Raw genomic sequence first — 17,094 nt, forward strand, 5'->3', positions numbered from 1 at the left:
TCCATAAAGCTTGTGGTGGCTTCTCTTTTCTTTAATTTAGCACCTGCATATTCACTTAGGAGGTTTGCGAGAGAATGAACAATTATCTTATCATTGAACTTGCCTTCTTTAGGCCTAGGATAGGTATGCATTTGGGTGGCTTTAAACCACTCCATACTATACTTCCATAATTTATTTTCGTCACTGGGGAATACCTTCTGAATATGCTCTTTGGGGGACCGCATGACTAGATGTTCTTTAATACTTATTTATCCTTTCTGCTACCAGCCTAAATAATTTTCAAGTAGACTTGCACGGATTTTAAAGTGGGTAATATATATATATACCAATTCTGTGGGGCACATTACAGTATAAACTTTTCGTTACATGCAGTGTTTACTCAAAACAACAGTTTGCACATTATACAGCACTGCACAACAATATCACACTAGCCACATTTCTTTCAAATGCATGTGGTCACCTTCAGTCACATGAGACAAAACAAAATTCTACTCTAGGGTGATAATCACATCTTTAAACTACTGCTCGGTAAATGCACCTAGCAAACCCTGGCCTCTTTCCTCCACGCCCCATAGGAGATACACTTCAGACCATTTGTTTTAGAAACCACTGAAAGGCTGCTGGGCATTAGTCCAGGATGGGAATTTTGAGTGCTCTGCTCTCAGCTGGTAGTAATTTTTAGTGATGCCAGCTTTTCAGCTGTCCCTCTGTGTCAAATGGAGCACATCTCTGCACCTTCTGATTTCAAAGTTCCCCCACAGGCCACTTCTAAGCTGTTGTTAGGAATCACAGGTTAACTATTTATGTAGCCACTATATTGGTTGTACAACACATGTACACAATCCTCCAATAACAAAAATTAAAAAGTTGCATGCAATACCTCCTGTCTTATTTTTCTGTTTCATAAAAATACAACATAAAATTCTATTCTACCTTATTTCCACATCTGCATTTAACAGTGCCAAGAAGAACGCATTTATTTACAAACAAGGTTTATGATCCGCTTTGTCCTCACCTTAAAGAGACTGAGGTCCCCAGATCCTTCCCAACCCCTCGTGTATAGGCAGAATTTCAGTTCTAACCTCGGCTTCTGCTTACCTCATCAAGAGTGTACGCATTGGTTTCTCTGCAGTGGATGCAAGGCAGTCCGTGCTTGCCTTCAGGTAGGGGACAAAGGAAGCTCCTGGCTGGCTCACCAACCTTTATTGGGTGAACAGAAACGTTCCCAAGACTCAAATAATGAAGCAGACCCTTTTTGGCAGTCCAAAGACAGTATTTACTAACTGTTGTGACAGAGAGGAAAAACACTGCTGACTGCACCTCAGCCCTGCACTCCCTACCTCTGGGTTTTTTCTCAAATGCCTGTTTAGACAGGCCTATAAATGTAATTCAATTTAATGCTTTGTTACATATAGTAAATATTAGTTAACTTGCAAGTTATAGATTTAAAATGTTAAAACACTGAAACCTTTGACCGCATAACCACGAATTTCTGAGCTTAATATGTTGCATATACTTTATTATACATTTGACAACACTTTATGACCGGGTATTCTTTGATCTACGAATGTATGTAATTTACGTGAAGTTTGCGCTGGCGGCATTGTCTCAGACCTCGGTGTGTTCAGAATTTGGTCTCTTTCCTGCACCCATTGTTTAATCGTGAACCTGTGTGCTCTCAGCTGATTCAGTTATATTTTATCAGGCCACAACTAGTTTGGAGGCACGGAGTGTGTGCTCGGGTACTCATTTATTTATTTTAATTAGTTTGTAGGCACGGGTATGTGCAGATGCTGTAAATGCTTGTGAGTCTGTTAGACATGAGCTGGCCTTTAACTAAAATCTCTCATGTTTCTTATTCCATTAATCCTTAAATCACCTTTCACCTTGCTCTTGTCAGTGTGGGCATTAGGCCTAAGCTGGTTATGAACTACGAACGGCTGTGTGGTTTCTGCTTGGTCTCCATGCGTGGTATTTTCACGTTTTATATTTACTACAATGCGTTTATTTTTTACATTTCCTACAACACAACCACAAATGAGACAGGACATATCAGCATTCCTCATTAACCAATACTGTTGATGCCAGAGAATGTTGTGGTTCTTTAATTCTTAATTAAGATGATAAAAGCATCTAATACAGAAAAAAACAGGATTTTACAGGTGATTTACTTTTTCTTAATAATAAAAAAAAAAAAAAATCTTATCTGCTGTGACCAAACCTTAATTTTTAACATGTAAAATACATTGCCCATCTTATGTAATCATATTGCGTTATGCAGATCCCCAGTTTGTAGTCTACCAGCTAAAAGTAAAGATTTACACTTCACCTGTTGGGCCAACAAGACGCGAAGACCGCTACATGCACTTTGAGTTTCCTCAGCCTTTGCCAGTATGCGGTGATATCAAAGTGGAGTTCTTCCACAAGCAAAGAACGATAATGAAAAAGGTATGTGTAAAGGTATGTACTTGTAATTTAAACAGATGTTGGATGATGTTGGGATTGTACGACATACTGAAGAATGTGTTCTCAAGTGGCTTCATTATTATTCACATTTCTGACAAGCTAATGAAAATTATTTATAAGATTTTAAATAACCACACGGCAAAACAAACTGTATATTGACGCTGAATGAATCTACAATGAATGTTAAAACAGTTCTGGCAATTTCTGTGGATTTGTTTTGGTTCTAAATGTTACTCTCCTTATGAAAGAAAGTATCTATATTTATGAATAACGCGTTTTGATATTATATCCTTTGGTAACTTAAATGTTTATCTTACACACACATTGCTCATCTGGACTTCTTTGAACTGGCTGCAATAGACCTTACTGTAAATTACTTTGGTGACTGCTACTCTGCCTTTATGGTGAAGCATAGGGGTTGCACCCACCCACTCACTTTCATCTGTGTTCACTTCTTCATATTTGCATGGTAGGCTAATACCTCAGTACGCAACTTTCTGATGTATTATACTTCCTGCAAATTCCTCGCCATTAGAATATTGTTTTGCTTTCACTAATGACCAAGCTGACAAAAATCTCTGGAATGCACTTAGTTTAAAGAAGACATTTATTATTATTCCACCACGAGGTTCCTAAAAAAATGAAGATTAGTAGGTCGAAGGCACATGTTTAAAAATAGTCATAGCAATGAAAGGAAAATATATCAAAGTGATTTTCAACTGCAATGTACACAGCAAATGTATGTGATTATATTATAGCATAATTGCAAAGCAAAGGATAGTCACAATTCATCACCGTAGGGCCTGCCAAGCTCTTCATCCTTCTCATGCCAGCAAGTAGATGACCCCTGTTCAACTCTGAGAAAGAGATATCCACCCTCATGGGAAAATGTCAGGCATTTGACGTCCAATCCTGACGAGGTCTCAAATTCCCTTGTGACTGAGCGGGGCCACCTCTTTATAGTTTAAATAACTGAAAGGGCTTCTTAGAGAGAACCCCTCCTCTCAGATGGGAATATTCAAACATGCCGGCTACTGTAGGTCAGAGTTGGAAGAAAAACATTAAAAATTGCCAACCTTTCAAGGCTCCCCTTCCAAGGCCGACCTGTTCCCTTCACTGGAGAAAACAAAAAAATACGTGCTCTCTTATCAAGAATAGTTCGTGTTCGGTGAGAGAAAATACGAAAAACACAAGCTTAGTTTACCATGTGGAAAAACACAGCTCAACTGCAATGTCTAACGCCACGATAAAGCCAATAGGCAGCTAAACAGAATACAAAATGTAATCTGCACTGGTGAACACTGAACTACTAATATGCACAGTGGTGCAACACAAAGTCAGTGGTCAACCCTACTTATTTTCGCTACAAATATTCCCTGGCCCAAGACTGATTCTGGGTTTTCCACAGCAAAAGTTTGTGTCCGTGGGTGGCGATGTCTTGACTTGCTAACAGTCTTGATCTGCCCAAGAAGTGATGTTGTAAAGCTTCATATAAGTGCCTCTGCTACTGATGTCAGTTACTTTCTTTCCACGCCCTTAGACAGGGATCTGGAGCTCCACTCAACTTTAACAATTCTACCAATGCTAAATTTTTAACACTAGTGTACCAGACAAAATGTCTGTAACCCCACTCCCCTTTCAAGCACCCCCAGGCGCTCAGGACAACATTGCCTTGTCCGCAGGAAGCAGGTGTTGGTCACGGATGTGCACAATGTTTGTGGTACCTAAGTTCGGGTCACTTTTTGAAGTCTTGGGACAGACGCACCCAGAGGTGCTCGGGGAGTGGGAAGCAAAACGTCATTGAACACAGGAATTGGTTATTTTTGAGGGTCATCCCTTTCCAATTCACTGATCCAATTCATGCTCCAAATCACATAGCCATTCCCTCGGCAAGTACAATTCTTAATCTGAGTGTTCAGGTAAGTCTGAATCCAATCGCATCATAAGCTCAGGAAAACCAAGCAGCATGTGTTCCCATCTAGCCACTTCAGAACAGATGAGAATTTGTGCAGTAAACATTCCAAGGGCTGAATCCACAGGCATTTTCAACTCAAAGTCCATTCTGAGGTTGAGCCCAGTGTGCCATTCCCTGCGACGTGAACCCAGCAGAAAATAAATGCCTTTAAAGAGGCCTTAGTACAAACCTTCAAGTGCATACCTGCTCCATCAAAAGTGCCTTTGGGCCCCATGGAGCTGCAGGGTCCACCAGCCGCACTTCTGTTCAGGTATCTTCTCTGGCACCAAGTGATCCCTCTGGTTCTTCTCACTGCTTCTTATTGATACTGCTTCACAGTTTAATTTTGGCCCTGTACGCCATATTGGTCACACCGCACTGGCGACGACCTGGACTACTAGGGTGCCCATTCTGGATCCAGTCTTGACACTGATTCCCTGACCCGTTGCAAAAGTCCATCCTCCAACTGCCAGTACAAGGGGTCTTAGACCTTGTTCAGCTTTGATTCAGATGGTTCAGAACATACCACACAATGATAATGAGAAGGATGATAAATTGCTCCTTCTACTGATGCTGCATTGTACATGGGCTTACAAAATGCTGGTAGGATGAACACATCTCCTTAGACTGAATCTCCACCAGGTCCACTGACAGAGGAAAGTGCCTCGTTTGCAGCAATTGTCAGTATGGTAGCTGAAGTACTTGATTTACATTTATCTATTCTTAAAACAAAAGCAAACTTATTGATGGGCCTGCCATGCTGGGGCCCTTGCCGCCTTTTAATGTGACCCTTACAGATAGTCTAATGGCTACTTAATTGAAGTTGTGTTCTGCTCCTTCATTTAGTAGTTTAGTGGTGAAGTTACAAAGGCCAACCTCAGTGACCCAACCTTTTTCACGCAGCAACCAATCCTGCAAAGCACAGTGATGCAGGCTTCCATGTCCACCGTCAATAAGTTCCCTTCTGCACCATAATATAGGAAATTGCAGCTCATTGACTTATTCTGTATAATATTTTTCTCCACCAATTTGTGCCTTCAGTCTCTACATGCAGCCTGTCTACTGGGACGTTATTGACATGCTTTTTGGGACCTGGCCAGCAGTATCTTGCCTGCTGTCACTGACAAATTTAGCACAGTATTTTCTCAAACAATTCAGGGTGGACAGGATACAACCAAATATATGTTGAAGGCTGACCTTGACACCGCATATTTTGGGTCATGCAGTGAACACCAGTTTGTGGTCAGACGTCAAGTCTGAATGTGGGCTACTTGGTTTTCCAGTGACATGCAGGCATTTTCTTGTTATTACTTGTTTAAATTTCGTTTTTATTGATTGGAAAGCATGGAAATAAGAAAATGACTCATCGTATTAAGTGTAAGAATAGAGGGAGTACGCCAATAGAGCTAGGCATAGGGATATGTCAAGTACATAGCTCAAAACAACTAATGCAGATCGTCTGGATCAACAGTGCAAGTCAGAGCAAAGTTGTACTTGTCGACTACAAACGAAACAAAAGTGACAAATTAAGACCGCATGAAACCTCTGATACTGGTTATCAACCAGTACATAGATAAAGAAATATCAATCCTTTCATTAGCCCCCTAGTTCCCAACCCCTTTATCTCTTGTTCCCATCCCACCAAGCTACATCTGTACTTTCTGGCACCCAAGAACAGAGGACTGGCAGGCCCTGTAGTCACCCAAATGCTGTGTTTGATTAATGTTGTGGGAGGTGCATTTCACTTCTGTTGTTTTGTCATGTTGTCTCACTGCTGCCCTTTGGTTGATAGTGATGGTCCAGTGAGTAGGGATACATGTATTGTTGTACCTCAGCAAATGTGTGCTCAAACCAGGCTGTGAAAGCCTTCTCACATCCATCAAAGGAAGGCCTGTTTAGGTCCTGTGGACAGCACAGGCGCTATTGTACTATTGCAACAAGAAGAGTGGTTTAGGGTCTTGAATTATGTGCAAGACGGTACGGTGACCTTGGAGATGGCTGACCTATTACAGTATCTCCCTGGCTGCTAATCGTCTTGGGGTCTCTGACCGCCATGGCAGACTAGCTCAGCAGACCACAGGTGGCACTCCACCAAAGCTGTTTTCATCCCAAAGTGGTGCTTGACATCTTAAACTATTCTGTGTGCTCTGGCTGAATCTTTTTTGTGACTTCTGAGAACATTCTCTCAAGTTTACTACACACAGGAGTTCCTTCAAAGAGTCCTAGGGGGGCCATTTAGCATGTTGTGGAGCACAAGATAAGTGCTTCCACTATTTGAATTTCTTGTCTTTCCTTGAGTTCTGAGGAATGTCTGAATTGACTAGCTCAAGTTGTTTTGATATCCCTGGATTGGGCTGGGAAGGTATTGCTCCCTGACCTGTTGAGACAGTCTTTTTACCCTGCTATACGGCAGCCTATCCAAGGGGTTTTTGTACCGGAGTCTTCAATCTATCCCTCCTTGTGTGGCGATTGAGTGATAACTGAGAAGTGTCGACTTTATTTCTGGTGTTGTGGGTGTCATTCTTGCGGGTAGACCTCCTGGACTAGCTCCATCTGTTATAGGCATTGTGTGAAATGTGTGTTCCAGGGAAGGGTCCCTCCTCTTGATTTTTCCTACAGGCCAAATTATCAGATGTTTTGTTGACTTTTTGTCCAGCATAGTCTTGCAGTGACAAATTACAGCTGAGAGCATGAGTTTGTTTTCTGTCAAAGCTTGCCAAGATACTTCTCCAGATATCTTATATCTACACCCTGCCTTGCCAATGAAGAAAACATCTCCTCTGTTGTATGGAGGCTGACAGAACTACTAGACATTCAACACCTACCATGGAGGTGAAGACTAAAGTTCAGACAGAGGCACTTCAGCTTGGTCAGGTGTCCACAGGACCTCAATGGCCATTTAATGTGCCCCTCTTGGACACTCTTTTGGGCACTTGGGCGAAACTGTGTTCGGACCACCAGTTAATAGATATTGTGCTCAGCGCCATAGACAAGCCCCAGGTGACCCTGACATTTTACACAACGTCCTGCTTCTGAGAGCTTGGTGGTACAAGCATCCACCAGTAAAGTTAAGTCTAGCGGTTTCCTCGCCACCACGCCTGATCTGGAGTCAATAAGAATAGACAGTGGGCAAGCGCATCTTCTTTTCCACCACAAGTTGCTCTGCAATCAGTTTATGCCAGCTGCCTCCCAGAGCACTAATCCTGTGCTCTATGGGACACAGTGACTAAAACCTTTCTGGCAGTTCCGGGTGACCTCTTGGTACCCTTGACCCAGGCTGTCCAGGATAGCCGTGAAGGAGTTACATTTGTATTTTGCTCATGCTTAGGCAAGATCAGCTGCTTAGAGTGGGCGATGGGTACGAGTCTGGCACTTCAGTGCCACTCCTGATGAGGTTAATGGGCTTCTCTGGAACATCCATACATCCCTGATGGGCATGCCATTTGATGGCTTTTACTTTTTTGGCAAGAAACCATACTCCGTCCTGGAACATATTCACGAAAGCTAGGCCACACATGTTACTTGGGCCTTTCAGCTCCACAGTTCCATCAGCAATTTTGCCCCTTTTGAACTATGGTCAGGTTTTTCAGTGCTGCCAACCTCAGACCCTTGGCTAGCCCAAAAAGTCTCCCAGTCCTTCCATGGACAAGGCTATAGCGTGCTTAGAAACCTGCCCAGGACATCAGAGACAACATGCATCTAAGCCTCTGCCTTTCCAGCTGCCGCAAAATGACTTTAATGTGTCCTTTCTTGCAGAGCCACTCTGTAAGATGCAGGATCCAAGAATTTTCTCTAAGACTGGCAAGCCATCACTTTGGACAAGTAGACGCTTCAAATTATATGTCGGGGCTACGCCCTGTAATTTCTTTACACCCAGTCGCACCTTCTACCACTGAGGGTGGCTGACGAATGACCAACCCCCCCAAATCCACCCTCACCTCCTCCCCCCACCCAAATCAGGATGTGCAGGCCCTTTTGACTGAAGTGACAATAGAGAGAGTTGAAACATCAGAAGCTGGAGCTGGGGGTTACTTATGCTGCTACTTGGTGCCATAGTAGAACCAAGACCTTCTTCCTATTTTAGATCTCTGCCCTCTCCATGCTTTCTTGTGAAAGGACAAAGATGCTCGTGCTAGCTCAGATCCTGTGTGCCCTAGACCCCAGAGGCTGGATGGTGGCATTGAACCTGCCTATTTCTATGTTCCTGTCCTATAGGCCCGCAGGTGCTTCTTGCAGTTCACCATTGGCTAGGAGCATTTTCAGATTGCAGTGCTCCCCTTCAGCCTCACCAGTGCCCTTCGAGTGTTCATGAAAGTGATGGTTTGGTCACAATACACCTTCTGAGGTTGGGGGTTCCAGCCTTCCCCTACTTTGACGGCTGTCTGTTAAAGGTGGGCTTGCCCCAGGCAGTCTTCAAACATGTGCAGACTGTGGCAAAACTCCAAAGATCACTGTTGTTCACTATCAGCATGTCAAATCCATACCTGACTCCTTTGCAAATGATCCCTATCTTCAAAGCCATTCTGGATTCTGTCTGTTTTTTGTGCCTCTGCCACAGAGGGGAATCCAGAACTTTCAGGCTGTTTCAGCCTCTGTCCTGGATGTCAGATCGGATGACTGAGGCTGTTGGGATTGTTGTTCTCCTGCATCCTGTTGGTGAAACATACCAGATGCCGTATGCTGGATCTGAAGTGGAACCTGAAGCCCCAGTGGGTACAGAATAAGGGGAATCGGTAGAGATCAGAATTCTCCAGTCTTCAGGAGAAACTCAACTCCACATCAACTTGTTGTAGTTGACGGTGTTTCGCTTGGTGTTGGAGGCCTTCCTTCCCACCATACAAATACCACCTTTGCCTTGTCTACAGTGAGCAGGGCGACCTGGTTTTTAGATCCTCTGCTAGGAGGCTCTATACCTCTGGAAGTGGCTAGACAGGAACTTTTAGATGGTGAATCATTTGTCAAGGGCTCTAAACACCAGGGCGGACAACCTCAGCTGCTGATGCTTAGCGCACTATGAATGGCAGATACACCCAGAATGTGGCACTGGACATCTTCCATCTATGGATAGATCCCTTGCTCGATCTCTTTCACTCTGCTAAGAACAAACAGTACCAGCACGAGACACCTTTACGCCTTCCTACCGCTGCTTCTCCAGCCCAGATTTCTGAAACTCAGGAATAACTGGGTACAAGTCATCCTAGTAGCATCAGATTGGGCCAGGAGAGTCAAGTACCCATAACTCCTGGCTATGAGCATCTGTCCTCTGAACAAGCTGCCAACAGGAGGGTCTTATGTTGCAATAGCAGGGCAGGGACCCATGCCCTGGCCTGTTCAATCTGCGTTTCCATGCTTGGAGATTAAGTGGTAACATTTGACCTCGTGTGACCTTCCTTCTGAGGTCGATGTTGTCTTGGTGGTCAGGTGCCCCTCTGCAAAGTTGTGTTCCCCAGTTGCTGATACAAATTTGTGGTTTAGTGCAGCACCCGCCAAATTAACCCACTGCAAGCCAAGTTGTCTGAAGTTTTGTTTTTTAGTTTTGTCCCTTGCGCAATAAGAAATTTTCAGCCCTTTCTGTTTTTTTGCGGTTGCCTGATTAGCCTTCTTTATTTAAACCACTGGTTGCAATGAGATTTGTTTGTTCTAATTACCATATAGCATCAGCTAGGCATGTGTGGGCTACAGGCTATCTCTGTCAACCCACCTTATACAACATGTTTACCAGATAAATTTGTGTTGAGGAACATAGCTTCCTATCTGCCTAAATTCCCTCAGGCATTCCTTGCCTCACCTTGTCCCGCCCTATAAGGCGGAAGAGATACTGTATCATTTGTACTCCTAAGAGGGTACTAAGCTTTTAAGTGCATCCCACCAAAGGCCACTGGTAGATATCAGCTCTTCGTGAGGTACTCCGGGGCAAAGAAGGGCAAGGCAGTACAAAAACGGGGCATATTGTGATGGATTGCTCTTTGCATAAAGATCTTCTACACACTAGTAAACAACCAGCATCCAGAACTAAGGCTTCTAAAACTGCCCTAGAACATGGAGCTCCTGCCCCGGACATTTGTCAGGTTGCTATGTGCGTGTCTTTACATATGTTAAAGAATTGCTGCCTTGACAGTCTGGTCCATTGCGAGGTGCGTTTTGCTTGCCTGGTCGAGCAAGACTTTTTGGTCTGAACCAGTTCAGACCAAACACCTTGAGAGGTACTACTATATCATTTATTCACGGGGCGAGGAATCTGCATTTTTAAGTATCCTTCAGAAGAACAAGTGATTTACCATCTGTAACGATATTTCTGGTAGATCCTCTGTCTAACCCTAGATCCGTCACAGACCCTCCCAATTCTGTGAAAGGGCTCTTTTCCATCTAAAAAGGTCCTGATCTAAACACTTGAACACTGGTCATGCTAATCTCCTGATGGGCTCTGTGTCTGAGGGGGTGGCTACTCTGAGAAAGCAACAGGCTTCAGCACGCCTTTGTGGAGCTTACATGCAGCTCCACTAGTCATATCCGGAGCAGAGCAGTGTTGGATTGGAGCTGCAAGCCACCACCTACCAGAGTTCTGATTTAATGTTTCCGGATCTAGTCTGACGCCTGGGTAATGTGCACAAGGTGAGGAATCTGCATTTAGATAGACTATCCACCAGAAAGATACTTAACAAAGGTAAATAACTAGTTTGTTGTGCTTCGGAATAGTGCATTTTCAGTGCTGTTGTATACACCTGCACATTTTGCTACAGCCACTATTCAAAGATGTGCAGGAACAGTGAAAGGGGTGAAAGTTGCCCATAATGTTGTTCAACCTGGGATGTAAATGTCATTTAAAATATTGAAAATTACAAAATCTTTCTAGTGGTCATGCTTGATTGTCTGTAACATTACTATGAGCAATTAACTTTACTTGTGCTTGAAAAGCGGTCTACTGGCTGATGTCTTAACATGGGACTTAATCATAGTGAATGAACATAGCATCTGGATTGTGATTAAAACAAATAAGCCTTCAGAGCACTATTTCCACAGGTACCTTGTAGGAAGAGGAGGGTGTGTGATTTTGCCATACTTAGCAGTAAAAACTATTGCAATAAGATTGATCATCAGAATCGTGTTACATTACATACATAGCCCCTACTCTCTCTTAGGTTTTGCTTAATCTATCCACTATATTCTCTTGCTGTGCAAAGGTATTCCTTTTAGTTTCCAGATCGCAACTCCATCTACAAGCAAAGTATTACAGCCTCCTTTTAAGAACCAAATGTGACTGCACCTTCACTGCTCTTGGTTTGGCCCAACATTCTCTTTAGTGTAATATCTTCAAATTTTACTTGTCGCTCCTTCACTGCGTCTTTGTGGACCCTGCAATTCTTCTAGAGGCGGATTTGAAATTTATTGGATTACATTATTACCCTCCTTAATGGACCCTAAGGCCCATTAACTCAGATATCTGTGGGTCCCAGACTCCCTTCATTGTGAATAGGTTCTTTCCCGGATCCTAGGCATCACTGCTTACGATTTACTCTTAGACTGATTATGTGGAGTGTATACTTGCAACTCCTCATCATACACCAACATTAACTTTTTGGCCTCACCTGGAGGACCTTTTGCTCCCCCTTGACACCCAGTTCGAATTTTTCAAGTTGTTAATTCCATTAGAAGCAATAAGCAAAGGTAGGTTGGCTGTCTCTGAGAATCCCAGGCCAGATTGCAAAGAGAAGACAACAGGCAGACGCTGAACCTTTGCTGAAATCCAAACCATGCACCTGGATGATGAACAGCATACACCTTTTCCACTCTAAGTTCAACTGTTTCTGAAGCTACATGCTCAATGACACCATGCCACTCATTTAACTGTTCTCTGCCTCACAAAACAGCAGCATTTTTTACAAAGAGCCTTTCTCAAAATTATTAATCTGATATAGACTTCTAGTTACAGATTCCTTACTCCAGAAACTCCACAGGCGTCAGACTGGATCCGGAGATTTTTCTTCGAGCAGTACCCTTGCGCGACGTCATGTGGCGTCAGTCAAATCCGCGCCTGTCGTTGGCATCGTGGTCTCCCTGATGATACTGGGTCCGCGTGTAGTGACGTCCGTTCTTTTCTTTGCACGCCATGCGTTGATCCGGAGAGAGCTACCCTAGTAATTTTTTGACTGAATTCAACACTTTTGTTGAGTTTTTGGTGCATCAAGGATGTCCCCGAAGATCGGTTTCAAACATTGCGAGGTCTGGCACCGCATGATGTTGGTGACTGATCTGCATCAGTTCGGTTTGTGGTTTTTGGAGCGAACAACGAACCGAAGTTGTGCTCAGAGTGTCGGGCATGCAATTGAAGGCTTTGAAGGAGCGGTCCCTAAAGCTCATGACGGCCTGATGCTCAACTCTGCATCTACCAGTCTCACTCAAGAGGAAGGTCTTGAGACCGTTTGCGGAGTCACCACCACTCGTCATCCTGAAAGTCTTCGAGTCACTCTGGTAAGAAGTTGTTGTTGAAGAAGGCTAGGCATTCTTCGACTTCACTGCGTCGCTCGGCTGATGCGACGCGGTGGAGTGTCGACGCTCAAGGCCTCTGTCTGCAGAGCCTATTTCTGGATCCGCTGTGTGCCTCCCCGAGTTTCCGTAGCGACCCCTGCCAAATTAAAATAATTTTATGTGGCCATGCACCCCATATTTGGGCAGTCTGACCTCTCTGAGGTGCCTTTGGGGCCTGGGGGTTTCGGATGGGGGCCCCCTTGGGTTTCTCACTAGCGTCTTTGATCTCAGATGGCCCCTCCGGATCAACTACTGGGTGCGTGCTGACGACGATTGTACCATTGCAACCTGCACCAGCTAGATCGTCTATGCTCCTATCATCCGGTGTGCCCACAATTGATATAGACCCAGTCCTGATCCCCGACGTCCCGGAGCCGGAATGGCACCAGCTGACACCCCTTCCGACTTCGATGGGGCCTACTCACCCCAGGCCGGATTCCGACCCTTTTTCTTTTGGGTACGAATACGTGGAAGGATTGGAGAGGACTCTAGACTCTTATGAATACCAGATGGACGACCCTACCATGACCTGGGCACAGGAATTGGGCAAGGCCAGTGATCTAGATACTTCTCCAGACGCTGGCATGCTTTTTCCTCCCACCCTGGTTATGGCGAAGGGAGTCTCTTTCTCTGTTGTGGTCAGTAGGGGGGCTGAAGTCCTTGCCCTCGGGCTGTCCACTGTGGCGGACAGGACTGATCTCTTGACAATGGTGGTTCAGCCTGGGGCTTCCGCTTCGGAGCCTCTCCTCCCCTTCAATGAAGCCCTCACTGACATTCTTCTAGGTACTTGGTCCAGACCCAGCACAGGGGCTCCTATGAATAGGACAGCTGCTCGTCGCCATCGGCCCACCCCGGATGACCCTAAATCCCTGTCCCAACACCCCACGCCTGAGAGCCTTCTTATCTAGGCATCTTCATCATCTGGCACATTCCCTTCTGCTCCCCCGGATAGGAAATCAAAGAGACTGGACCAAATTGGGAAGATTGTTTTCTTCCTTCTGTCTGGCACAGCCCACCCTTTTTGGGATATGGTCGCGTAAGTTTGACCTCAGATCCCGGAGGAGGCATGTGCTATTGTCCTTCAAGCCATTGCTGATGGGAGAGATGCAGCAAAGTTTACTATTTGATGTGGGCTGGGCACGACCGACTCGCTGTGAGATCGGTTGCGTCGACGTCGAGACGCCACGCCTAGTAGAGAACATCTCTTTTTTGGGGGGATATCCAACAGACCGTTGATGGCACCAGTCTCTTCAGAGTCAAGGCGGACTTGGCACTTGAGAGGTTCAAGGAGTCCTGGGCTATGGCTCGGTCCCTTGGCTTTTCTACTGCCCCTCGTCCCCAACAGTCCAACTTTTGCCCCTTTCGTGGCCACAGAAGGGGCTCCTTGTCACATCTCTTTCCCAGCCACCGTGCTACCCATGCTACTTAGCCCCTGCGCGGATACTGGGCACAGAGAGTATGGTATCCAGAGCTGTTAAGCATGGCCTCAGATCCTCCAGTCAGACTGCCTTTTCGGGAGGGTCTTCTGTTGCAGCAACAGGGGACGGTCCTGCACCCAAACCTGTCCAATATTCGACTTCATGTGTGGAGCTTGAGTGGCAGCAGTTGACAGATTTTGACCTTCTGTCCGAAGTCTGTGATGGTTTTGTGGCAACCATGCGTCCCTCTACCAAAACCATATACCCCGGTCATTGGCGTAAATTCATGGCATGGTGTACCAACAAGTCTGATTGATTCCCCTCTCTGCTCCTCTCTCTCTGAGCTTCTTTTTTATCCTTCATCCTCTTTAGGCCAGCAGGGCTCTTCTTTGGCACTCTTAAAGGTTACTTACCATCTGTCTCAGCCTTTCTTAGATTGCCAGACCAGCATTCTCTTTTTAAGTCTCCTATTGGGGGTAGATTCCTTAAGGGACTCGCTCAGTTGTTTCCTCCCACTCCGTTTCTCATGCCTCAGTGGGTCCTCCTATGTTGTTATTACTTATTTGATGTGTGCTCTCTTTTAGCTGTTACACAATTTTCGTTTGAAGCTCCTTACTCTTAAAACTGCATTTCTTGTTGTCATCACCTCTGCTTGCAGAGCTCTTTCTTCAAAGCCCCCATTTTTGTCTGCTTTCCCTGACAAAGTGGTGTTCTGTACAAGGGACTCCCTCCTTCCCAAATTAGTTACTCCTTTTCATGAAGGCCAGTCCATCACTTTGCTTACTTTTTAACGCACCCCCACGTCCTTCTCATGAAAAGGAGAGGCTCCACCTTCTTGATCCAAAAAAGAGCGTTGGTGTTCTACCTCAGTCGTACTAAAGCTTTCCGGGTGGACAATCAACTCTTAGTTGAATTTGTGGATGCGAAGAAAGGGAATGCAGTGCAAAAGCATACCATCTCACGATGGTTACTACTTTGCATTACAACGTGTTTCGCTTTGGCTAAGAAGCAACCCCCTGAGGGCTTGCGCGCAAGTCCACCAGAGCAACTCCTGCTACGACATCGTTAGCACACGGAGTTCCTGTCCTAGATATCTGTCAAGCAGTAACGTGGGCATACCTGCACACGTTTACAATGCATGACTGTCGGGACAGTCAGGTCCACAGAGACAGCTAATTTAGTTGTTCGGTCCTGCAGGACTTCCTAGTATGATCTTGGTTTGCAGACCACCACCGAGGATGATATTGCTTGGGTATCTATTCTAAGGGAAGGAATCTGCAACTAGAAGTCTCTACCAGATAAGCAAGTTACGTACCTTCGGTAGAAATTATCTGGTACAGACATATTCTAGTTGCAGATTCCTTACCGACCCACCTATCCTCCCCGCTTGCGAACTGATTTTTAGGGACAGGGATTCCCCTTTCAGGGCCTTAGTCATGGCCTTCACTTTGGCGTGGAAAGTCATGAAAAGAAACTGATGTCACTAAGCCGGAGGCAACACCTATATACGATCCCGATGTCATCAAAGTGACCACGACGCAAACGAATAACAAGGAGTCGACCAACGCCACCTAAGTGTACTGCTAGAAGAAAATCTCCGGATCCAGTCTGACATCTATTGATATTCTAAGGTAAGGAATCTTCAACTAGAATGTCTCTACTAGATAAATCATTACTGAAGGTAAGAAACTTGTTCTTCATCTATAACTAAAATTCTTAAAGTATGCAGAATGGTCTTAATTAAGAAATGGTTTGACTACACCTTCCCCTTCTAATCAAAAGTTTGCAAAAACGGTAGTTGCAGTTATAAGATAAGGGTATCCAAGGAATATATACAGTGGCATGTCTTGCATGCTCAATTTGGACATGATTTGCAATTAACTTGGGTAATGCAAAGTTTATGCGAATGCTGCTTGGTGTTAGGAGTGAGTTGAACATCGGGCAGTTCTAGAGCACTCCTCCAGTGTTTTATTTTAACTATGTTCTGGTTGCAAACTTTTTTTCTAAGCCAAGACGTGTTTTAAAACCATATTGAATGCTTTTTTTGGTGCTTCTCATTTAAGAAAAATGATGTAGTGGTCTGTAAAGATAGTGGAGGATGAAACCATGTTATGGGCAAGCAGTCATTAGGACACACTTGTGAGCGTGGTAAGGGCTACAGATTTGAAACCTCACTGCTTAGTATTTCTCTTATAGAAGAGTCCTTGTAAGGTCCTTCAAGCTAGTATTTTTCCAGATGATTACCTGTAGTTTTTTTTGGATTTGAAGCATGGTTATATGGTATTAATTGTTTGATGATGTTTTACTTTGCATAAACAAGTTGTTGCAGATAAAACGAGTTACCAAGCTTCTGTTTTTTTTCTTCTTTCATTTAGGAAAAAATGTTTCACTTTTGGATAAACACTTTCTTTGTACCAGGACCCGATGAAAGCTCAGGAAGAGTAGAAAATGGAACTGTACATAAAGATCAGGAATTTGATAGCATATGCAGCGCAGATCATTCAGATAACGACAAGGACTATCTTATCCATACGTTATCAAAATATGATCTGGACAAGGCAAATAAAGACAAGGCCAACAGACTGTTCTCTCCAAACTTCAAGGTTTGTTATTATTTCTGGAAAAAAAAAAAACACTATGAACCAAAGATGCCAGCCTTGCTCTTATATTGCAGTATGATTTTGAAATTTATTTGGAAAGATGTGTCCTACTAGTTCTCATCTTGTTTAT

General features: G+C 44.4%; 1 protein-coding gene across 2 annotated transcripts in view; it reads left to right on the forward strand.

Moving 5' to 3' along the window:
- PTEN (phosphatase and tensin homolog) overlaps positions 1-17,094 on the forward strand; it is a 303,421-nt gene that overhangs the window by 255,635 nt on the left and 30,692 nt on the right. The window contains exons 7-8 of one of the 2 annotated variants that reach the window (XM_069239896.1): positions 2,282-2,460; positions 16,740-16,967. In XM_069239896.1, coding sequence (XP_069095997.1) covers positions 2,282-2,460; positions 16,740-16,967 — 407 coding nt within the window. The remainder of the gene's footprint in view (positions 1-2,281; positions 2,461-16,739; positions 16,968-17,094) is intronic. The other variant, XM_069239897.1, reaches the window with a different exon arrangement.

Source organism: Pleurodeles waltl, chromosome 6, assembly GCF_031143425.1.
Source record: "Pleurodeles waltl isolate 20211129_DDA chromosome 6, aPleWal1.hap1.20221129, whole genome shotgun sequence".
In the NCBI taxonomy this organism is placed as follows: domain Eukaryota; kingdom Metazoa; phylum Chordata; class Amphibia; order Caudata; family Salamandridae; genus Pleurodeles; species Pleurodeles waltl.